This window comes from Cygnus olor, chromosome 8, assembly GCF_009769625.2.
Source record: "Cygnus olor isolate bCygOlo1 chromosome 8, bCygOlo1.pri.v2, whole genome shotgun sequence".
Classification (NCBI taxonomy): domain Eukaryota; kingdom Metazoa; phylum Chordata; class Aves; order Anseriformes; family Anatidae; genus Cygnus; species Cygnus olor.
The window spans coordinates 18028406-18053118 of record NC_049176.1 but is presented as its reverse complement, the minus strand read 5'-3'; the positions used below and the strand labels follow the sequence as shown (position 1 = coordinate 18053118).

Genomic DNA, 24713 nt, shown 5'->3' with positions numbered 1-24713 from the left:
AGGTGTCGGAGGGTATCTGTGGAGAGACCCCGCAGTCCGGGAAACAAATACATATATATATATATATATATATGTATATTTACGTGTACAATGGATTCAATGAGAAATTAATGTTCGTTCTACGGTGGCAAGTCTTAGTGACAGTATCAAGCCAATTACTAGCTTGAAGCTGATTTTTAGAGGTAACGAATGATGTTAGCTTTACTTTTGCGAGCTTGTTTGGTTATTGACTGCCATCTAGGAGGAGATCAATATTCTCTGCAGAGAGCATCCAAGAGTGACCACTGAGCCCGGAATGGCATAGGTGGCACACAGCGATAGAAAGTGTGACGTCTTGCCTATGTGTATGAACTACAGGGAGGAACTTGGGCTGTAACCTACCTCATCTTTGCTTGGGAGTAACCAAGGAGAAGTGATGGGAAGGTCTAGTCAGGTCGTTGTCGAGAGCTCATTGCTCCCATAGCGATGTTAGGACAGAGCCCAGGTAGTTTATGGAAGGATTTCACTGATGCGGTTGCCTGCCACCGCTAAGTTTCTATGGTGTACTGTGTTTGGGTAGTGCAATGTGGAATGTGCTGTGCATGGGTGGCTTGACTTCAGCTCACAAGAACTGGCCCTTTGTCAAAGATAAATCCAGATCCTGCAAGAATCCCATTTTGTGTCTTTAGGTTCACAGAAAAAACTGTGCAGAAAGTTATGTACAGCTGAAGTACTTCTATGGAAGGACAGAAATGTTAAGAGGAAGTACTCCAGGGCTGCTCTGTCGGAGCTGCAAGGCAGTGATTTAGCAAGTCACCAAGTTACTTAGGTGACACTGCTTGTGTAGAAGGTGTGGCAGAGTCTGTTTGTCTGCAGTGAGCTGGGAGACAGCACAGTGACAGCTCTGTGATTTCCATAAATGGAAATTAATGGAGTAACTTCTTCAGTGACAGATTGTCATGAAGCTCATTCTCAAATAATATTTCAATCAAAAAGAAAATTAGAAAGCCCATCTGGCACTCACTGTGATCAAGTACAGCAACCGGTATGTCATTCAGTCAGATGAGACCTCAGACATCCCAGGTGAGAGTTTTTATACTTTTGCATAGAGATTTTTTTTAGATTTCTTAAATAAAAATTAAAAATATTAAAGTATCTGCCACTGTACTGTATCTAGGCGACCTGAGAGGAAGAATGTACATTTAGCATAGTATGTATAAAAATCCTTCTTTTCTAGTTTATATTTAGTATCTGAACAACTGAAGAAATACTTAATACAGCGTTATTTGCATGGCTTCTAGTTATTGGCAGTGCTTTTCAGAAGTGTGTATCATCCTTGTCAATACCATTTGATTTCCACTGTAAGTAACAAGACCCTGACATGAAGCGTCCCACAATGACCAGTGGTTTGAACAAACTCTTAGTGAACTACTCAGAGCAGGCTTAGCTTTTCTTGTCGCAGATGTTTCCAAGTGCACTTCTGTGCTCTGAGGTCATTAATATTATTAACTGTCAGAAATACTTTGATATTATTTTCTTGCTTGTGCTTTCTACTATGTTTGGATCAAGCTTTTATGGCTTAGCAGTTCTTATGAGATGAACAAAGGTAGAGTTTTAGCTGAAGTATTCTTGTGCACATGATATACACTCCAGAGGATGGACTGTTTTTTTCTTAAGATGTATCTGTTGCTGTCACACCGACATACAGCAGGGAGCACAGGCTCTCTTTTTGCTCATTTCCATTGTTGAGCTTGTTCTGATGTGATTTATTTCTATGCTGTCAGCTGGCATTCAATCACAAATTGTTATGATAATCTGTTCTTTATTTAGCTGGTGGAGCTCCATGTTTTTTATGTCCCAGAGGAAGTGTGGAACTTCAAGCTGAATACAGTTCCTGTGGCTCTTACTAGCAAGTTCATCTCAGCTGGATTTATAAGGTGAGTATAGTCTTAGGCCCAAATGTGATAACACTTATAAAATATCTACCTGGTAGCACCTTCACATTGTCCTTCAGTCATTTAGTCTAGCTGTTGCATAATTACATCTGTCAGAAAAGATTCTTCTCTAATCATCTCTGGAGGGTAAGTGGTGCCCATGTCTCTTTGGGCTGTATCAGGCCAGTGCCGCCCTTGATCTAAACTGCTGTAATGCACTTCCAGAGCACTGCTAGTATTGCTGCAGAACGATTCATGTTGTAAAATCACAGTCATATTTTTTCTGTTTCCTTGAGCCTGATTATCAAAATCTTGAATTCTTTTCCACAGTGGGCTGACTTTGAGACAGAGTGGCTCAATGAAGATGGGAAAGCCTGTCACTAAGCCATAGATCTGAAACAGAAACATTATGTCCATGCAATTGCCAGCATATCTTCTTTCTTCTTCCACAATATTTCTGAAAGGTTGTCTACGACATGTGCTATGTGGGCTCTCAGGTAGCTGTCAGAGCACTTTGTGGAAGACTACCCAAAGGCCCAAACCTGGCACAGAGAGCTGCAGTTTTCATCTTTGATAACTTTAGAAGTTTGGTTCATACACCTAAATGCTTGACTCACAAAATCTGTGTGTATCTGGTAAGGTAAGAATTGGCAGAAGAAAACAATCAAATAATGTAAAGATGTGCGTTGAAGCTGAGGTTTTATATGCACCTCATTTGCTTCTGTGCAAAACTTGTCAGCTTAAACTGCAGGTTTTAACTCACTTTAAATTTATGCTTGTATTGTCCCCATAAGACGATATATCGTGTAGCTGAAAAAATTGACAGCAGCTGGATATAAGCATTTATGGCAGAATGTATTCGTTCTTGCAGCTTTTTTTTGTTGAAAGACTGTACAAAACCAGATAAAGTTCATGCATCTATTCTGTTTGCTGTACTAGTTGCCAGCAGAGGTGCAAAATACATAGCTGGATGGCAACTTCAAATTGTTTCATATGACTAGACATCAGTCACCGCCTGTTGCTCTCTGGTGTAAGTTTATTTCACTAAGGCTCAGTTCTGAGACATCAGCTTAAATTAGGATTCTTACTGATTGCAATGGGTTTATAGCTCAAGAAAGACATGCATCTGTTAGAGTACATCCAGAGGAGGGACACAGAAATGATCAGGGAGTTCAGGCACCTCTCCTATGAAGACAGGTGGAGATAGTTGAGGTTGTTCAGCCTGGAGAGAAGGCTCTGGGGAGACCTTATTACAGCCTTTCAGTACTTAATGGGGGCTTTTAAGATCGGGAGAGTCTTTTTACCAGAGCCTGTAGTGATAGGACAAGGGGTAATGGTTTTAAACTGAAAGAGGGCAGATTTAAATAGATACAAGGAAGAAATTCTACACAGTGAAGATGGTGAGGGACTGGAACAGGTTGCCCAAAGAAATTGTGGATGGTCAAGCTGGTCAGGACTTTGGGCAACCTGATCTAGTGAAAAGTGTCCCTGCCCATGTCAGAGGAGTTGCACTATATAATCTTTAATGGTCCCTTCCAACCCAAACCATTCTGTGATTCTATTATTCCATGCCTGGCTGGGTATTTGTTGCTTGCTAATGAGTGTTAAGTAAGTAATTATTCTGTGGGCGCTATGCAGTGCTGCAGCGCATTAGCAATAACTAACACTGGGCCAGTGTATCACTGTCTTCAAAAACAAAACATATTTTAAGAATCTTCTCTGACTTTAACCTGAGAGAGTGAACAGCAGCCTTGCTGCTACTAACCATGTCTGGATGTTGTTGATAGCACCGTCCAGCCAGCTCGGCAGTTCTAGTACTCTGTGAGTCAGCTGAACAAAGGATTCCTCAATGTAAATACAGGCCACTTCCATTAATCATGAAATTAGAGGAAAATATTAAGTACGTAATCATCCACAGCCCTGGGTTCTTGTTCCCATGAACTTGATTTCTCAGCCTCTGTGATCTTTTATTTACTCCTCATTCCTCACCACAGAACCCATACTCTTGTTACTTCTAGATGAGATTGCTGCAATGAACTCTAGTTTGCATTACTTTTAAAGGAACACCTTGAAGCAAATGACTGGATGTGACTAGTCCTCTATTAGCCTGTGGCAACAAGCAAGAAATATGTTATTATATGTTCCTAGCAGCTGTGCTAGCAAACAATTTTCAGATAAATTTCTGTTGTGCATCTCAGGTTCTGTGTACCTAAATGATTTTCTCCCGTGATGCATCCTCATAGTTACATAGATGTTTTCCCTGCTGCTCATACGTACCTCAGATTCAGATTTCTTTGCTGGTTTGGAAGGGTGTGAAGGATGTGCAGTTTTAGAATTGCTTCTGAAAAAGCTCGCATTTATTGGGTCTCAGAAAACAGTTCAAGGGACGTACCTTCTCTGTGGCATGAGCTTGAAAAAATTATAGTGAATGAGATGTATTTGAATTACAGATCATCTCTCTTATCACATAAGACCCTGGAAGGATGTGTATTGAATTATGTATCCATCTTTCACGTATTTCTTTATACATTTGAAATAAATGGATGACATTAGGACTAACAGCTGTAGCAAGTGTGGGCAAAAAGCATATGGCGAAGAAATAAACAGAAGCTAAATGTTCAGGGACCAGGCAGCGAGGCCTGGATGTGCCTAAGTGCGCAAGTTGAAGGGACAGTGTGACCTTGTCCATACTATTTACTGAGAATGGCATGTACTATACCCCAGGCTATGTCTGTGCATTGTCTGAAGAGTGATAGCTGGCCTGGGCCATAACCCTGCGAGCTGTAGTGTACTAACACGTAAGCAGCGTGGGTGATTAACAGTTCTCAGGCCTGAGTTTGTTCCCTGGTTTATTTTAAATGGCAGCATAGGAGCAATCAGAACTGCTTATGTTGAGATGCAGACCTTTTGTGTGACTCTTGCACATTTGGTTTTATTCTGTGGAGATGCTTTATTCTATGATGATTTTTATACTGAGCTTACTACTTTGGTATTTGCATGCTTTCCAGTAGCAGATTAAACGATGTCATTCATGTTTGCGTCAGCTCTCTCATCCCCAAACTATGGTAAAAATGTTCACACTACAGTGTTTGGTTTTGATTTAAAACACATTTGCATGTACGCTCGCACACACCCTGCTATAAATTTGTGTTGAAGAAAACAAAATGAAAGGAATGTGCTTGGCCTCCTCTAGTCCTTACTGCTTGAAGGAGTATGTTCTACAGTCCTGGCCTGGCTCTCTGAAACTGTCACCTGGATGGAAATGCATGACTCTAGTTTCCAGTGCTTTTGTAATTCATCTGCAGATGAGCAAGAGTGTTTTTCAAATTTCAGGTACTTTCATATTCTCCCTTTGTCTGGGATTCCTAAAACATAAGGATTGCTAGCTGATGTTATGGCAGCCTTTGTAATACAGCCTGCCATAGTGTGATACAATGTTCTGACTCTACCACACCAAAAATCTCTGACCTATATGTAATTGGGTTTCGTTCCAGGAAATAGTTCATAGTTCCCTTTTTTGTTCAATCTTACCATGCAAGCCAGCCTTTATATAGCATTATCTTCCCCCTCTTACTAACTAGCCAACATTATTTGATCTTGCAGATGTATTAATGAATAACAACATTCTAGGGTGTCTCCTCACATCACATTAAGAGCGCTACGGGAGAAGCTTGGAGAATACCTGGGTGGAGTTGCAGTTGCAGATAAATTCAAATTTTTAAAATGCATTGGGAAAAAGCTAGCAGTGGTAAGTTGATTTTTTTTTTTATTCTTTAGTGTTCTTCTGCTTTATAATACAAACTACAGATTTAGTCCCTGTAGATTTGAAAATATCACAAGAAAATAGAGATGAATTTAGGAGCATGCTTAGTATTTGTTTTGAATCATGTTGGAGAATGAGCTCTTGTCAGAACATCTACTTCCCCGAATACAAATGTGCAGCTGGACAGGTATATTAGAAACATCCTTTAAAGCATCAGATGTAATTAGTTGCCATTCAGTGGAAAGATGCAAGCTTTGATAGGACAGTAAATTAAATATGACAATTCTAGTTGCATAAAAAAATTCCCCTGAGGTCATTATTGTCAGCACATGATTAGAAATATGGCTCTTGAAGAATTTGCATTGGGAGCTGAGTAAGCCAGAATTCCTGTAAAGGTTCCTGCTGTGACATGTCCAATAGCCTTTAAAGATCAGTCTCTGAACGAAAGCTTCTCTGATGTACATTTCTGTTCCATGAATCAGTCCAGTAATAGAGCCTGAGGAGGTTTATGTAATCAAAACACTGCATCTCTGAATCATAACTGTTCCTCGGTCTTATTCTCTATATATTTAGCTATCTTACAAACTATAAAGATTAAATAAATCTGAAAATCAGACTGATTGAAAGTGCATTTGTGTAATACACAAAGATTTAAGTGATATACATAAATATAAAAGACTTTTTTTCTCCTGTTTGAAATCCTGCATGAATTTCAAAATTAATTACAAGGCAGAAATTTAGGGTTTTGTTTTGTTTTGTTTTGTTTTATTTGTAGACAATATCACTAAAATTACCCATGCAGAAAACTAGGAAAAGCAGGTGGAAAAACATAGTCAGGAATTTAAAGACTGTGGCACAACCTAAATCTGAAAAGATAAGCAAGTCTTCAAAAAAAATTTAGATGTTTTTAACTGGATGATAGTAAGATGGTAGATTTTCTTCCCCACTGATAGTTCTGAGGTAAATGGAGAAAATTTCCAGCTCCCTTGAGAATGGCAGGAATTTAATAAAGTATTTTGCATTTAATAGTAAATGAAATACGTTAGTAGATACAAGTGAAGATTTTTAGCAACAAATTAAAGATATAATTTTAATTTGGGGGATTTAGTGTTGCTTGATGTTTACTTTGTGACAAAGGGTAATGTAAGCAAGCAAATAACTGGTTTATTTGTTGTTTAGGGTCATGGTAACCTAATTGAGTTAAATCTCCATGACCAAATATTTGTTGAGTTTGGTTTTTTACTCAGTCTCCTCTTTCACAACACTGACAATGTAAACAGTACTAAGAGCTGTAGCCTGCTTGCAAGTAAGGGTCTTTAAATGAAAAACATAAACCAAAACCAAGTTCATTTTGCTATTTCTTTTCTTTTACATAGCCCATGTCTATAAGTGTGAATCGATGTCATTGTGTGACCATTATTGAGAGCAGCATTTGGCCCCATGTTTACTGCAATTTCATTACTTAAATGTAAACTCAGATTATTATTATTATTTTCTGTTGGAGCACATCTTTCAAATATACATTGATTATCTTAGATTTTGTATTTTAGGATTACTGTTGAAATCTGAAAGTGTATATCACAAAAAAAAAATCAAGACAATAAGTACTAGATGACATAGGACAGTCATTTCTACTTACATCAAATATTTTGCAATGTTTTGTCAGGTGAATAGAGAAAATTATGTTAGACTCATCATTTCTATTCAGATTTGACTTGAAGCGACTTCTGGCAAAGGCAGTTGAAGATTTCGTTCTGCTGCGATTGTTGGATCAAGTTGTTTGAACCATAGGAGAAAGTGCAAAGGATAAAGAAATTTATTCTGTACATCCATATACTTTTGTGTGTCTGATTTAAATTTTGAAAAATGGGCAAAATAGTTTCAGTGCTATGTCAGAAAATAGAACAGCATTCTACATTCCTTCTTCCCCATCAAGCTATTACAGAAGAAAAATGTTGTATGTAAAGATGATGATATAATACAGAAATTAAGTGACAACATTATTGGTAAGAAAGTATTTTATTGTTTACGCTTCTGTTCTTTATCTTCCAAGGTAAAAGCAAAGCAAGAAACAGAACTGGAACTGAAGTCATTTGCTCCCCCTTATGTATGTATTTTATGGCTTTTAAGCTATCATTTTCAGAAGCTTTTTACATTGGAAGTTTCTTCTTTTGTGTCTGGTTAATATACTGCATATTTTAGGCACTGTATCCTGAATTATATTTATTACCTGGAGCGGAGTACTTTGAAGATGTTTATCCATTATCATCATCAACTGAACAAAGACGTCACTTTAATGCGGAAGCTAATAGGTATGGTCATGGATCGAGACTACCCAATCTTCCCCAACAAAAAAGTGAAAAAAGCAGACCATTTTTAGAAAGCATACAGAGCAGTCATCAGCTAGAAAATAAGGAAGTGCATAGTCCTGCAGAATGGACTGAGAAAGAATCTGTTCCAGTTTTGAACACAGATCACGAGCAAGACTACAACAGGATTGCAGAAAAACAGACACAGTTCAGAGTGAAAGGTAAGTTTAACGAAGGTAGCAAAGAAGGGTGATGGAGTAAAATAACTATTATGGTTAACATTTACAATAAAGTAATATTTTTTTCCCCAAATCAATTATTATGCAGATCAAAATGGATCCAGTGGATCTCTCTTCACACCAAGTCATTCAAATCCTGCAGATCGAGGGTCTGGAAAGAGCTGTATGCTGTTACAGAAATCCCAGCAAAACCACCATAGCGAGGATCAAAAAGAGCATAATACTCCTAAGTGGAATGACAAAGCCAAAGGAAATGGTCTTCACATAAACCACAGCGATGAACAACGCCAGACTAACCAACCACACCAAAATCGCGTGAAATATCAAAAAGGTATACTGTTCATTGTCATCTTGGTGCTAAGCCGAGATTTTTAGAAAGTTGGCAGAGTAAAGCTAAGTTCAAAAAAAAAAAATCTGTAGTTGCAATGTAAGTTGGAATAATGCTGTCAGAACAGTATTCTAATTTTTAAAATAATGTCTTTCAAAGAACCATAGTTTTTACTTTGGATGAGTCATTCATTATCATTATGTACTGTTGTAGGGAAGCGCTTTAATATAGTCAATGCATTTCTCTGATCTTATTTATATGGAAGCAAATTACTGAGCAGCTACTGTAAAGATTGGAAGATAATGATCCCATAATTCAACAGCAATTTTAAATGAAAAAAAAAACCACCAAAAAAAATCTTGTTGTCAGTAAATCAGGGAAAGTAATTTATTCACTTCAGCTTCCATGGTTATCTCATCCATGCCTACATTACTACTGAAGGGAAAGTGCTTCCTCCCCTCCTTCCTGTACAATGCTGTTTTATTTATGTACTATTGAACAGTGGCATTCCTAAAACTGAGAGGTAAGAGAATTCTTTGAACAGACTACAGTGAAAATGTTAGAAGAGTGTGGAGAGGTTTAAAGAACACACAAACTAGCTAATAGTTCTGTGCCAAAATAGAAAATGTAGTTTGAAAGGCATTTATTAACTACTACGTCCTTTAAAATGAAGTATCTTAGGGATACTGAGGGCCATTAAGTCTCTGAACAGTTACCTAGTGCTCTTAATATTCCTAAATTTCTAGTAATTACAAATGAAGAAATGACTGAAGCGTTTAAATTGGATTGACCGCTGTTAAATTAGCATCAAAATGATAACATAAAATGTTTTTCAGGAAATACTTTTGAAAGACAAATCTTAATATTTGAGTATAATTTTAGATTCAATGTAAAAGGGGTGACCCTTGTTCTATCGCAAATTTCTAATGAGGAATTCTTAAATGAGGCAATATTCATTTTTTCATACATAAGGGCACCTTACTGATTTTCTGGATATCCAGTACTTTGAGTAAGAAAACAAAAAATGTGATAATTTGATCTGTGTCTGAAGAGTGCTCTAGAGAAGGCCTTCACAGATGACTTTTCAGTAATTTCAGTTTCCATTGGTAATCCATCAAAACTAGCTTTGTCCCTCTATCATCATGTTAACTGAAGTCTGAGACCACATATATATGTATATGTATATATATATAATGTAATATATATAATACATATATATATGTATGCATGTATACCTAATATTATATATATATAATACATATATGCGTATATATGGGCATATTTATACAATTAAGAAGTTTTCCAGAACTTTATTTTGAATGATGAGGGATGTAGAATTTTGTAGTTTAAAGTACAGGCAAAGTCTGTCAGCAGTTTTCTTTTGAAACATTTATTGTATATAATTTAAAGGAGATAACATTCAAATGCAAAACATTTTGCTGTCACTTTCTTTGCTGGCTCCAGTTCGTAGGATATCTTCAGGGTCTCAAAGGCAGAAAATGTTAGAGAATTATTTTCGAAAGGAGAAATAATTAAATGATTTCATTACCTGTTGTCATGTTTCCTCTACTAGTTACCAGAATTAGTTAGATACAAATTTTTGAAACAAAAGTAGATTTTCTTCCCCTTTATTTCTTTCTTCTGTTACTCACAAAACCTTTCATTACCCCAGATATAATCCTGTTTATCGGATTGACTCACTGAATTTCTAATACAGGCTGGAAAGTCCAAGTGTTGACAGTCAAAAAAGTGTAAATCTTGTGATTGTAATCTATGTATTTTGATCATCATTATCCTGTCACAGAACTAAACACCAAACTCCTATTTACAGACATGGAAAATAATGACCACAAAAAAGATACCAAACTAAGGAGAGACAGAACACGGGATTCTGGAAATCTTGAAATATTGGAAGACCAAACCACAGAATATATACGCAGAAACCAAAGGTTAGTAAATAATGATTCTGATAAAAGAATGGATAATAATAATTCATAACAAGAAACTTATTTTATATACTTCAAATAAATGAAAGAAAAAGGAGAATAAACAGTATCATTGCATGAATTTTTCACTTGCTTCTTTGATTTGCTCTTTAGCTTGCTGCAATACAGAACTAGCAAGTCTGTAACTGGTCCTGGTGAAAAACTGGATAATCAGGTGTGTTTTTCAAGGTAGCATATTCTTTGCAATGTGGAGCAATAAACATAGTCCTCCACCTAGAAACTGACTAATTTTGTAAGGCAGGTAACTCATTAGAAATATGAAACATGCAATGTAGATTTTAGAGTAATTGAGCAAAGTTAATTTATGCAATGCTGCTTTGGAGATTTGCTAACGAGAAATCAGCTGTATAGCTAAACAATGAAATCATCAGAAGTTATACCTCTGTTTATTGTTTAATAGGAACTATGTATACTGTATCTATCTCAGTCTTATTAACATTAGCTTTTTTAAATTTATTTTTTACAGTTTCTTGACAGCAGCATTGTATTGGCTGTATCAGTGACATTTTTATGATTTCATATTTCCAATGGGATAAATCTTAGTCTTAGATGGGATAAATCTTAGTTTTAATCTCAAGCAAAACTTCTGAGAAAAAAAAAAAAACTTAAATTATTTAAAACATACATATGGTATAGTCATAGTATCTGAATAAGAACATGCTTAGGAAGACAGAGCACCCACATGCAGTCATACAGCATAACCATTGTCACTACTAACTGTCACCTGTGAGCTATTATAAACTTTGGTTTAGAAATGAGCAATCCAGCTTTTGCTAACCAATGAGCCTGACAGCAGTTTTCAGGCCAGTCATTCTTGGTCTTACATGGGAGTGTCAGTACTCTGTGGAGTTATGGACATGGACAAGAACATTTAGCAATAGTCTGTCTTTTGGTCCATGTATTGTCCTCTGCAATTTCAGTGCTCTGATTCTGTTTGCAGATGTCCATCTGTTTGGAAGTTTGTACAGAATAAAAGAGATTATATGCAGAATTCCAATATATCCTTCCCATTCACTCAGGCCACTTTCAAAGCATATGTTTAATGTGACTGTTCAGGATTATAAATTATGTACTTGTAGCTTTGTCTTTTGATCCTCTAGGTAGATGAGAACAAGAAAAGTCATCCTACTTGTCCAAAAGAATATATTTCACCTCCTAGTCCGCCTTTTCTGTCACTTTCTGTAAACCTAGCTCAGGTTCCTGCAGTTCAGGCAGAAAGTAAGTATGTGCTTCCAAGAAATTTGTGGGGAGTTAACATTTAATCAAGACTGAACAGTTGATGAAGACAGAAATACTTACTTTATGAAAGAATTTGTGCATATATTTATTCCCAGGATTGTTACAAATTTTAATTTGTATTTGGAAAATTGCAGGTATCTAATGTTGCCTGAGTTGTGCATAGAGTATGGCGGAGGTTCCCAGTGCTAGAAGATTCGTCTCGTGGACTTGGGGGTGGAAGGAGATAAGGAGGGAGTTTGGGTGAAATACTGTTAGCTCACATGAGAATACAACAAAGATGGTCACTTGCTGAGGATCCTCAGCTAGCGTATAGCAGAATAGTGAAACGGGAGGTGACTAACCTGTTGTTGCAGTCTAGTTAAAGTTTGAGCTATTATAGGCTTATTAACGCCTATATAGGCTTATTAACGCCTATAGTTTAAATAAAGATTTACATCACAAAGTATTTTGAAGCAAGAAGAAATCCTCTAGAGGCTTTTTTGGCTTGATGTTGCAAGAGTTTTCAATTTATACTATATACATCTCAATAGATTCTGAAGTTAATTTTACTGACATGCTGCCTAGGCATTTAAAAGTGTGTTTATTTGTTTGTGTGCATGTATAAATACCTGGATGCATGCTGGGATTCTCATTTTCTTCTAATGCATCAGCCATTTCCAAGAGTCGGAAATAGTTTATATTCAGAAAAAAGAATAGTTTATTAAAATAAAAGAATTTCTACTGCCTGTTCTGACAGAGTTCTTGGCATGATCTATGACGGGTGCTTTACAAAAATTTTGATTGATCCTTCCTACTTACAGTATCCAGATGCTTGATAAATATAATTATAATATCTTTAGAAAACAAGATGGTAGAACAATTGGAACAAATGAAGAAAGACAGAAGGCACATGGAAAAAACTAGAGAAGAACTTGTCAAAAAAGCTAAAGGGCTACTGGAACAAAATAAGCTGAGGAGATACCATGGTACATTTTTAATTTATTTTGGAATTTGGAATGATTGAGAAACAACGCTGAAACCAATGTGAAAATGTTTGTCTCTTTGTCAGGGAGCTTAATTACAGAGAGCGCAGTTGGCTAAGCAGTAGCTCTGTGAAATCTTATTTGTGTAACAGTATGGTAGAAAGGTTGAAAAGTCTCTGTCCACTTTTTTTTTGTGGCAGTCTTGTAAGTCTAAAAATATCCTGGCTTTTATAAACTGTCCAAGTTGTTTCCTGTGTATATACAGCACCCAGAGAGCTATTACTGGCCATTTTGCTGTTTGAGGCTCGAGAAAATTGACATATTCTAAAATTGCCTTTAGCTGGTGCTTACTGAGGTTTTACTGTGTTGACAGGGCTTACGTTCCAATTGCCAGCATAGTACTTTTTATTTCTCCTATCTAATAATTCAGCACGTGGCATAGACGAGTTTGACAAACCTTGTTTTTTAACAAAGGAAGTATTTCATTGAAATCTCACTCAGATTTTCTTTGTAAAATTATTTTCAAGTTTATACTTAAGCTATCCTCCTGAAGTCACATTCCAGTTATACAGAGATGAGATTTAATTACATTGACATTTTGAGAGCACTCTTTGTACATAAATACAGCTGAATCACTGGCAATCTCAACTATTATCTGTAGCTTTGTCAAAAGGAGAAGACATGCCAATTCTTCCAGTTATTCTCTGAGGGCATGGCTATGCTGTGCTCTGTAGTGAAGTTGTATTTTAAAAAGGGAACTTGGCCGCTTGGAGTGAATCTGCAGTAGCATGGAGCTGCAAGGCAAGCTATGTTACACTGCTGAAATTAAGTCCTGAATGGCTCCTATGTTGTCTTAAATTATGCTGTTCAGTTAGGTAAATAAAAGGTTATTTCACAAGAATTTAAACAGCTTCTGCAGGTTCTTTCAGGAGAATTTGTACCTCTGAATTATTTTAATGAGACCTGTACAGTTTCAGAAGTGAGTGCATTCACAAACATGTTTCTTCCCAACGTATGAAGGGAAGAGCATATTCTGGAGACCCAGCAATAGGCCGTATTTAATTTCATCCTAAGATTGCCGTGCTGATGGTCACTCTTGCTTACATGCTGTATAGTGCTCCAGCAGCTGGGCTTTTTTTTTTTTTTTTGTAAGTAAGTTTTTAAGAAGCAGTTATCCTGCTTTCTTAAAATATGCCTGAAAAGAAGGAATAATTTAAGACGCATCACAGAGTAGCAAATGTATGTGGCAATAAGACTGCCACACCAGATATGGGGTATGTATGTGCCAGCCACTGATAACACGTAACAACGTAGCTCAAGGAATCATGGTTAAATTTAAGTGTTTATCGTAATCTTGTGACTTCAGATCAAAATTTCTGGTTGTGCAGAGCTCAAATTCTGCATAAAGCCTTTAATGCTGCTGCTGCAAGGATGCTGTGGACTTCAGACTGTGGTGGGCACCAGTCTTAACAGGTCTGGAGCATCTGTGCAGCTGAAGGCTGCAGAACTGCCAGGCCAAATGAAATTTGGGGTTTGGACCTTGTGTTTTGTCTCAGTGGACAGAGAGCGCCTTATGCTGCAGGTGATTGTGTGAAAATTCTACTGCATTTATAGACTGTCATTTTAACAAATATTTTCATGATTTTTTTTTTAAAGAAACTTACTGCTAATTTTTAATATGCGCATTGGCCAACTGATTCTCGTGAGATCAGTTCATCATTACTGTCTTCAACAGACCTTAGAATAAGATGAACGAGACCAAACTGTATTACTGTTTTCCTTTGTAGTTCGTGAGGAATGGAAAAAGAAATACTTTGAAACTAAGAAGGCTACGGCTTCACTGGAGGATGTTTTAAAGAAACTGCAACAAGATTTGGAGCTTTACCACCAGAAATTGCTCTTGCAATTAGAAGCCAGAGATAGCCGAAAACAACCGAACAGTATGACAAACTTGAAGGTATGTGCCTAAATTACTTTTTTTACACAATTTATTTTTTTGTATAAAACATAAATGAAAGTAACAAATTCATCATCGATGACTTCTAAACTTGCTTTAATAGCCAAATATCCCTCAATAATCTGAGGTGTGGCCACTACAGAATTACCACATTCCGTTCTTCTCAAAAAGACTGAAGAAATGCTTGAGTCTAAGCATTTTAATCTTTCTGCTTTGTGTTTGTACAATACCTTCTCATTACAAACTCCCCTTTTGTTTCGTATGATTAATGAATTGTTCAGTTCTACATTATTCTTCTCATCTAAAATTTCATGTACAGAGGTGATGAATTCTAATTGTTTTTGGGGAAGAGACACCTCTGAAGCTCTTGCAGTGGTTACACCTGAATTGTGCAACTGTGAGTCTTGTGTTACATTGCTGGTGTCAAATTAGGTGAAGTTCAAAGAGGAATTTAAAAAAAAAAAAAAAGATAAAAGGGGAAAACACCCTTCCCAATAGTTACAGCTGCTAATTTTTTTAATGCATTCATAGAAGCAAGTCTGGTTGCAAATCTGAAGCTAGACTGGGAAATTTATAAACTGGTAGAAGTACATGTAGTGTCTTATGCTTGTATCTGAAAGGGGGGAGACAATCTAAGATAGTACATTATATACAAATGTGGATTATTTGAGATAATATATCTAAAATATAAAAATATGAAGTGTTCATATTACATTTTTATTATGACCTATGTTCAAGTACGTTAATGCTTCTTTTGGGGGGGGGGGGTCAGGGTTTTTAGGCCTCCTTGGCAGGGCACAAGGAGCCTCTGTACAAAAGATGTGCACAGCTTCAAATGCATACAGCAGTTACGTATTGGCTAGCACGCAGAGATGAGAGCCAGGACTTAATGAGCTATGAGGCTCATTAAGGAGAGCTGTGATCTCCACCCCTCATAAGCGAGGTGAGGAATTGCTGCTGGCCAGTCAGGCAGGACGAGGTGGGCGCTGGGGCTCCGGGGAGCAGATCCCACTGCTGCTGAGCTCTGTCCTCCACCAGCTTTGTCCACACTGGTGACTGAATGCGATGATGGGTGATTCCTCAGGAGCCCCCACCTGGTCTGACTGCCCAGCCTGATTTTTTCCTTTGTGACTGTGTACCTTTCCGTGGTTTCTCTGTGGTCTCAACCAGGGAGCTAGGGTCTCTGTGGTGTAGCAATCTTATCAATCAGTGTACTGCCTATGGGAGAAAGTGATGCTAAGCCTGTAAGGAAAAAATACATATATATTTGAAGCGTGCCTTTTTATTATATGTAGGGAGTAGTCGTAAAAGTTAATTGCAGAACAACTCGCCGTTAACTCAGGAGATCTGATCTGGATCTTAACTTCCCAAAGTAAGAGAGAGTGGACGAACTTCCACACCTAGGGGAAGTGGAAGGGCTGGATGGTTGTTGGGGAGCAGACTGTTTGCAGAACGAGATGCCAGACAAGCACTGAAGACTGGAAAAAAGTAGAAGAGCTGGAAAGAGTTTAGAGAACTGTTTGAGTGGTGAAGTAATACTGAATGAATGAAGAGGTATCTTAATGCTCAACTAAAGTTTTTGTTGTTTCATACAGAATAACAAAATCATCGAGATAACTACAGTGCAGCATGAACTCGATCAACTGAGGAAGAAGCTGGATGATACAAAAATGAAGCTCATAATAGAAATTAAGGTACTCTGCATTTATCCTAGTGAGCCTTTTAATTTTAAAGTGTCAAAACGTTACATGGTATAAAATTATCTTTCTGAATATTAGATGATTTAAATTATAGGATTGCTTGGGTTGGAAATGACCTTAAAGATCATCTCGTTCCAACCCCCTGCCATGGGCAGGGATGCTGCCCACCAGATCAGGCTGCCCAGGGCCTCATCCAACATGGTCTTGAACACCTTCGGGGTGTTCAAAAAATATTTGTTGTACAGTTCTTATTTTCAAGTTTTATGGTATTAGTTATCATAATTTAGCACTCGAGCCTAATTACTCCAAAGAGTTAGTTTATAAGATGATTTTTGAATGTATGGCATTCAAGTACTTACATTTTCAAGGTACTATGTTGCAATCTTTTTCATGAAATTCCCATTCCACTCTGATGGTAATTAAAGGAGCATACTAGGTGAGGTACTGGTGAGTTGCACACCATGGCTAAGAAAAAAAATGGTATAAAGGAAAAAAAAAAAAAAAAGGAGGGAATGGTTCTCCGAGCAGACAGCAGTTCTCTTCACCTGCTTTATTCCATACCATTGCTGCCTGTGGCTCCCTTAGAAAGGAAGGTGATGATACAGGCCTTCACGTCGGATAGCCATTTAGCTATGAACGTTTGAAACCTGAGTCTTCTGCATCAAACAGATTGCCCGTGACCCTGTTTACTGTCTAATCTAGGGTGGGTATGCTTCCTCCAGTGTATAACAAGGAATGAAAAGAACAATGAATTCCATGGTTGTCTCTTAAAAGCATCAAGGCAAACTGCTAGAACTAGGCTATCTAATTAGACATGTAAGGTTTTAAAGATGAAAGATGTATCCTATATTCAGCAATCCTGTATAAAATTCATTCTTAGTTATGTAAATTCATATGCATGTCAACTCCAAAAGCTTCATTAAATTACAATTCCTTAAATGACTGGTTCTTCTGCAGATGAGAAAGCAGGCAGCATCTGATTTACGAGCACTGAGAGCAGAACTGACACAGAAGAAGATTCATTCAGCTTTAATTCTCCAGTCTGGGAAATCAGGTATTTAAGAGGATGACTCCACTGTAACATCTGTAAAGTCTATAGAAGTCCTATAATGTATATAGAAACTTGGAATTTCAGAGCATTTGTTTATATGTTCTTAAAGTTCTCTAATAAAAAGACATAAACTGTGTAAATGTGGAATTTGTATACTAGGCCACTAAGGGACTGCAAATCACTTTTTAAATCTCACTGTTAGTGAAAGGTTTATCAGCTACTTGAACATACAGATTAACTTAGTTTTGGTTTAGACACATTACTAAGTTATTTTAAAAGTGCAGATTACTGAATCATGCAATTTCAGTGTGCTGATGTTCTTTCATTAACAAAATAAGTATTAAGCAAGTAAACCCATAATCTAAAACCTCCTGTTCAGATTTTTGGAGCAGCTATTTAATTTTTTGATAAATGATTAAAATACATCTTTTCTAGAACTCTAGCAAAAGTAATCTTTATTAGCTATTTACTGAAGTCTATTTTTGTCATTATAAGTATACTTATCTATAAATCAGTGTATTACTACATTATTAGTTATGGAAAAAAACTCTCTAGTTCTTTCATATCTAGTTAGTTTTGTTTTCTCCCTCACAAGAAAGCTGCATCAACATTAGCTTTATTCTCTAATTAGTGGAAGATGCAAGCTTTGTCTTGACTAAGTTGTAATGATGATCTTGGTGCTATTTCCGGTACTGTATGCTCTACTTTTCTTTAAGTTCAAGCATGTGCATGTACTTACATAACAATTCTCTAAAAATAATCAGAAACTCTTCTTAGTCATTTTTTTCTAGATCTGTTTGCTTCTTTGAAGTTCAAGATGTTATTACGTTAAGTAGAACAATAACGTGCTAGGAATTCACGTCAGCAAAAAAGCTGACAAAGTTGTATTTGTTACTGCAAGTGAAACCCTGACAGGAAATCAGTAATACTAGAAGAAACTTATGCAACTTTTCAGAGGACTGACTTCCAAACGTCTTGAGTCAAACCACCCTTTTTACAATCTATTTTTTAAAGAGAAGATTTAGCAAAGATTTTAGTGCTAAGTATTAAATTTAGTATTAAAAGAACAACTGCTTTTGCTCATTTCAATAATTAATCCTATGTCTTGTAGTTCATAATAGTTTTATTTAAGACACAAGAGCAGGCAATTGGCTACTGGAAAATCTGAACCGATTTTTTTTTTAAAGTCAACTTTTTTGATGTCTCAATTTGATCAAATATACCTATCTTGCAGTCTAGCATATGAACATAAATAGTAGTTATATGTCTTATAAATTCATCAGTTTTTCCTAAAAGCTACAGACCAGAATTCTAGTGAAGAGCCCTCTGATTCACTAAGGGGGGAAAAAAAATAGGATGATGAGAACTCAGTAGGTTTCACCTTCTGCTTTTCATCACCTGTAGTATCAAGCAGTCAGATGCTCAGATCTTCTCCTTGGCAGTCATCATCGTAGTGCTTTTGGTGCTGTGCTATTACTCTGTTGGTTTCCCAGTAACTATTTAGCAAGAAAAAACAAACAGAAAACTGACTACATATGTCTAATTAAATAGTTTAATTAATGGAGTCACTTAAGCAGGGCATAGTTGCACTTCAGTCTGGTTGTGAAACAGTTCTGAGAAACAATGTAGGCTGTAAACCATGGAACAAGTAATGCATAAACAGACAACGCTTTATGAACCTTAGCAAAGACAGTGTTTTACTGAACAAAAAAAAGGCCTGTAGACAGCAGTCCATCTCTCCATGCATCAAGCAGCCTCAGCGGAGGACCATTATTAGATGACCCCTGTAAATCCACTTGGTCTTACTTGTTACCAGATACATTCTAAGTTCAAGCTTTAACCAACCTGCTGTGGTTGTGAAAAATGAAAAGGGTGAGAAGTCTTTTAAAGAGCACTGCTGAAGCAATACTGGAACTTTATGAAGAATGAAGATACAGCTTTCCATACAAAATAACAAGATGAATTTGACCAGCTCTCAAAGTTTTGATTGTAATCATGGTATGTTTATAAAGAAAATCTGTCACACATTATGTGTCATAATAAAAAAAATCCAATTTTCATAGTTCTATATCAAGTGATTCAATTTTACGTACTTCTTACGGTGTCAGGGCTTGCCACATTGCTTTGGTTTGTTGTTCTGCTGCAGCTTCCCTGGAATAGTCAAGACTATTTCCATTCCACATGCCAATGCCCCTTAGGCCTCTGTTCTTCACATAGGCCGCTTTAAGAGAGATGCTGCGAGGGTCATCAAACCATACTTGGTGGAACTGACCAAGAGAATCCTACAAAAACATGCAAACACTACCGTCAGTATCTGCCTGTCTACAGAAATACGATACATTAAAGTTTCTTGAGTTTTGCTTACACTTTCTATTCAATGCAGCATCTCAGAATCTTAGTTTAAATCAGTCATCAACATCAGAAAACTGTAACAGTGAAGAATGAAGCTACAGGATTTCTTTGGCCAAAACACCCTTTTTGACATTACAAATTTCCCCTCAAGAAAATTGTGGAGCAATGAAAAACTGTACTACTCCTGTAGCATTCAGTCACTGCACCCCATTTTCAGACGAAGAAATTCAAGAGATGAAAATCTGGCCATCTTTTACTACATGAAAAAAAAAAGTAGGAAACAAACTGAAAAATCCAACTCTGAAAACTTTATAATCAAAGAACTATGGTTCATAAACACATGTCCACAACATGCATGGTGTCTTGTAAAGGGACACATACCTTGTATTCATAAAACGGAGACTTCTGTACCTCATTCCATAGCACCCCTGAAATAGAACTGTTCACCTGCTTCATTATTGCTCTGTAGGGGACCTGACGCCCTGCAGCATCACTGCAAGGAGCCCCACGGAAAGGTATTTTGGAAAGGGAACAAACATGATCCTGGAAAAAAAAAACACAGAGTACAGGAGTTTAACATTATGTAGATATACTGAACTCCAAAATAGCAGTACAGCCAAGAACAAAGTCACAAAACCCCCAAATCTTCAACTATCTGTGCTAGACATGCTACTTCCAAACAGAAGTAAATTAAACAGATTTTGTTCAAATTGTAGTACCACAGGATTGGATTGTCCTCATTCAACCTACACAATTGTCTTATCTTTTCCGCTTCCACTTTTAATTCCCTCTCAGATTTTTCTTAAGTGTAATGTCTTTTAAGACTCCATGATTTATCCATATACTGCTCTACTTTAACAGTCATAGTTTTGCTGTTGTTTGTTACACCTGATCTTTAAGCAGTGAGCTTAATCACTGTTGAGAAGGCAGATAAAAGTGTTGTAGTGCCTTTGGACATCACCTCTTCTCATACAGATAACATCTATAGCTCCTCAGTGAAATATGGTGCTTGGGTATTATAGGGTTCAGGTTGCCTAGGGGGAGATAAAAAGCCCTGTTTGGTAACACACTGCTCATCAGTTATCAGCCAAGGAAAAGTCTTGAGTACCAGTTTTAAGCTCTTACCGTCAGACAACAGAATTTCCTAATCCACAAACAGGATCACTAACATCTAGCTGGCTCCTTCCAAGGAAAAAAAGATTAACAGTATGACTGCAAATGAATAATCTTTATCTTACCTCAGATAAATTTAGGCAGACATAATCATAGCCATACCAGGGGACGCCCATCACAAGCTTCTTAGGATCAATGCCCATAGTAATGTACTCTTCATATCCTAGTTTTGTAGGAAATAAAATGAATTATTGCATTTTTCCATGTTTTATATTCTTGCAACTAATCTACAGCCAGAGCCAGCAAAGGTCATACATGATCCTTGGACAGAAACTAAAGTGCAAGTTCTTTACCTCCCACCCACACGGTCCTATATTTGCTCTATTCAGATCCTATAGATTTGCTCACACATTCAGTTGTCCATAGCAGCTTTTGCAACAGTGCTGATAAGCACTGACATATTTACAATAATTCAAACTTCATCAATAGGTATTTCTTAGAAAGCAAGAAAAACACTAAGTGCTATTTTAATCAGGATTCATTCTCATTTGCCTCTCAGCTCACCTGTGCTGACAGCTCCTTGTGGGTCTATGTAGGAAAGCAAATCAGAGAACTGATCCAAATTTAAAATAACCACCCTCTTGTAGTCTTATTTTTAAGACTGTCAGTTCCCTAATCCAACTCACTGTGAATGTGCATGAACAGCTGTACCAGCTGAAAAGAAAGATGGGAATGCACACAAGAGACCGTTTAAACCCACACTTGCCAAAGGAAGCTACAGCTTCAAAGGAACTGGCATGGTTCACAAGGATGAGACAAATGTTGCAGGTTCTTTGCAAGCCCAGGCAGACACCTTTGCTTTGGCTGCCTTTTGTCATTCTAAGTGTTTTTCACAATCATAAGGGCGAGACGACAACTTTACAAGTAGGAACACACAGCTGCTAAAAGTCTATCCGTGGTGTCATAGGGATCTGCAATACTGGTTTCCCACCAGAACAACACGTTATTTGAGGCTACTACAAAACCTTAATAAAAACACATCTAAGAAAAGACAATCTTTTCTAACCATTCATACAAACAAAAAGAAATATTCCAATTTCTGAAGAGGCATTCTGTCCTTACCACTTAAAGTCTGAAGGTAAGGAGCATTGGCTTTTGCAACACAATCGGTCCAGATCTGGCTCTGTTCATCGTAAGACATCACAAATAAGAAATCACAGGCATCTGCAATCCCAGTGTAGTTGTAGCACCTTTTATCTATGCATGCAGGGGACCAAGCCACATCAAATGTTACCTGAAAGAAAAATGCATGTTAGTATCATGTATGGCACTTAGGCACTCTTGTTTTATGGTTAAAGAGCTGTAACTTTTAAAGAGTATTTCTCTAAGGTTGCAGAATGTTCAGCACATGGTGATACCAATGAAGTATATATGTATCAGATGCTCAGCTGATAAAGCAAACATCAGGTAATAAGCTGCCATTGTTAGTGAATTCAAGGCCTAAGATGCTGTTTTCCTGAGTTATTTCACTATTTACCACATAATTTTAAAACACCAAAGAAATTGTAACATGAAAACCATCTGATCAAAAACAAGAAGCATAATGCAAATCTTTAAAACATCAATAACCAGCTTACTAAAACATTAGGAAGCTTTTTCACCAGAAGGCCCTACTTTGAAAGAGTCCTTAAGCCATACTAGTAACTGGCAGCTCCCCCAGCAGGGCAGTAACACCGTACCTGCAAATCTCAACGAAACCCTTCTGCCATTTAAATTCACGTAGGTCAGAGTGATTTTTATGATGGAATATCATAGCTAACATTCATAATTAACCACTGATAATAGTATCATGCTTTTGATTTGCATTTTTTTTTTCATATTCATATGCTAAACAGCATTCTCAAAACTCCATGTGTTTCATGAAGTTAAACTCAATGTTTGTATGAAGTACATTTTTATTACCTGTGATCCTGGAATCTCTCTGTGAAAAGCATCTGTAGTTTCTTTAACAAGCTCTGTCAATGCATAATACTCAGGGGAGGTTTCATTGACTTCTTGCTCTATATCTATATTAATTCCATCCATATACTGCTTTTTGGCAAGGTCCACCTGTTGGGATATCCAGGCTGTTCTTTTAGCAGGATCAACAATTTCCTTAAGAGGTACATCACCTAGACAAGAGGTGTTCAAGAGTCAACACAGCATGTATTTGCATCACAGCAATAGTAAGGAGGAAAGATTTGTCTTTACCAAGCCACGTAACATAACCAGAAAATAAAACATCCCCACACCTATAATGTCATCTACTTAATCCTGACGCCATACGTGGAAAACAGAAAGGGCTTAATTTTTTTTTTTTTCAAGCATAATTTTGAGAATCCATACCAGGAGAGATTACTAAACTTCTTTGAGACAGTAGTGTTTAAAACAAAGCTCCTTTTGGAATTTGTTTTCTACAGTTTTAAGCATCTCCTTTCTTCTACTTAGTAATCTTTTAGCCACTCTAAATTTCCTTCCTTGAAGTCAGTTGACTTCCAGTATTTCCACGGAGCCAGAGAGACTATGTCTTACTGCCTAGAATAAACATACTTTTACATTTAACCTTTGTTGTTCTCCACATTGTGGTCTTTGATTCTCTTTCTGCCTCATCAGATCCAAGACTTGATTACAGAACATATGCATAGGTTGACCCAATGGACTTTGTCTTTCTAATCAGCATTTGTACACAGAGCTCCTGAGCATTCACGTTTTCAAACTCAATCACATCCTAGCACACAGGGATTAACTGAAGTGAAAAATACTAAAAATTGCTTACAATCCCTTTCCTTACCCTGTCCTTTGGGTATTGTGCATAACATCCAGAACACAGACCCAAATAACTGTCTTCTACAGCTTTTCTCTTTCCTCCCAGCTCTCCTGCGGCTGTGAAGCTCCCTGTTAGTGGAGATTTTATTTAGACATCACCAGAATGGTTTTGTTATTACTGTGACACAAGCCATCGCTGGTTTTCTTTTTAATACCCTGCGTACCAGCACATGCAAAATGCCAAGGTATTATAGCCCTGTGTGCATTATCCTCTTATTACTTAATCCTCTTACTTTTTTAACACTTCGCATAGCAGCGGATGTGAAATGTCAAGGTATTCTAGTCCTATGCACATTATGCTCCTATTGACTTATAAACACCCATATTTTGATGAGTTAGCCCACCTTTTAGCACTACCCTGGCGCCTTTGGAATGAGCGTAGCACATAAGCTCTGGATCGTACTTCCCGAAAGCTGCCACAGTTGTAATTTTCGACCAGTCATAGGATTTCCAGGCATTCTTCCCCACATCGAACACAAAGACCTAGAGGCAGGAAGAAGCCATCCCATCAGCTCCCAACCCTCCTCAAGCTCTCCTTTCCCCACCCCTCACACGAAGCCCTGTGGCTGGCACTGCTGCAGGTGGCGAGCACACGGCCCAGAGCTGAACCAAGCCCCCTGGGTGCGCCCAGCCCGGCTCACCCCGCACCGGGGGAGCTCCCAGCACGGCAACAGCCTCCCTCCCAGCAGCCGGCCCTCCGGCCACGGCCAGCGTCGCCAACCTCGGGGCCGCCGGTGCCCGTGACGGGCCGGCAGAGCCGCGGCTCCCGGCAGGGGCAGGCTGCGGCTCCGGCACCCCCCAGCAGCTGCAGGAGGCCGAGGGGCAGCAGCCACCCGTCCCGCGGCCGCCCCATGCCTTCCACCTCCGCTTCCGGGCCGCGCCCCGGGGCAGGGCGGGCCCGGCCCAGCAGCTCCGC

General features: G+C 37.8%; 2 protein-coding genes across 10 annotated transcripts; one reads left to right on the top strand and one right to left on the bottom strand.

The window, feature by feature from the left end:
* The first annotated feature begins 29 nt into the window (after nucleotides 1-29).
* Nucleotides 30-17668, top strand: SPATA1 (spermatogenesis associated 1). Of its 3 annotated transcripts, XM_040565005.1 has the most exons (13): nucleotides 31-1062; nucleotides 1810-1916; nucleotides 5544-5661; nucleotides 7730-7783; nucleotides 7879-8206; nucleotides 8313-8555; nucleotides 10357-10501; nucleotides 10652-10712; nucleotides 11659-11776; nucleotides 12637-12762; nucleotides 14547-14716; nucleotides 16312-16410; nucleotides 17374-17668. In XM_040565005.1, exons 1-13 carry the CDS (start codon nucleotides 1027-1029, stop codon nucleotides 17476-17478), a joined length of 1710 nt encoding a protein of 569 aa, XP_040420939.1. In that variant the 5' UTR covers nucleotides 31-1026; the 3' UTR covers nucleotides 17479-17668. The 3 variants fall into 3 exon arrangements, with proteins under 3 accessions (XP_040420941.1, XP_040420939.1, XP_040420940.1); XM_040565007.1 differs by lacking the exon at nucleotides 12637-12762 and having other exon boundaries at nucleotides 30-1062; XM_040565006.1 differs by lacking the exons at nucleotides 31-1062; nucleotides 1810-1916 and adding an exon at nucleotides 3340-5246.
* On the bottom strand, nucleotides 15424-24713 carry CTBS (chitobiase). 7 transcript variants are annotated; one of them, XR_005821914.1, is made up of 10 exons: nucleotides 24519-24713; nucleotides 24142-24280; nucleotides 22895-23103; nucleotides 22055-22226; nucleotides 21058-21155; nucleotides 20201-20362; nucleotides 19568-19749; nucleotides 18866-18963; nucleotides 16776-16881; nucleotides 15424-15958 (listed from the first exon to the last, which is right to left on the bottom strand). XR_005821914.1 is itself a non-coding variant. In XM_040565010.1 (9 exons), exons 1-8 carry the CDS (start codon nucleotides 24648-24650, stop codon nucleotides 18882-18884), a joined length of 1176 nt encoding a protein of 391 aa, XP_040420944.1. In that variant the 5' UTR covers nucleotides 24651-24713; the 3' UTR covers nucleotides 15424-15958; nucleotides 18849-18881. The 7 variants fall into 7 exon arrangements, 5 of the variants coding, with proteins under 5 accessions (XP_040420944.1, XP_040420943.1, XP_040420946.1 ...); XR_005821915.1 differs by lacking the exon at nucleotides 16776-16881 and having other exon boundaries at nucleotides 19561-19749; XM_040565010.1 differs by lacking the exon at nucleotides 16776-16881 and having other exon boundaries at nucleotides 18849-18963.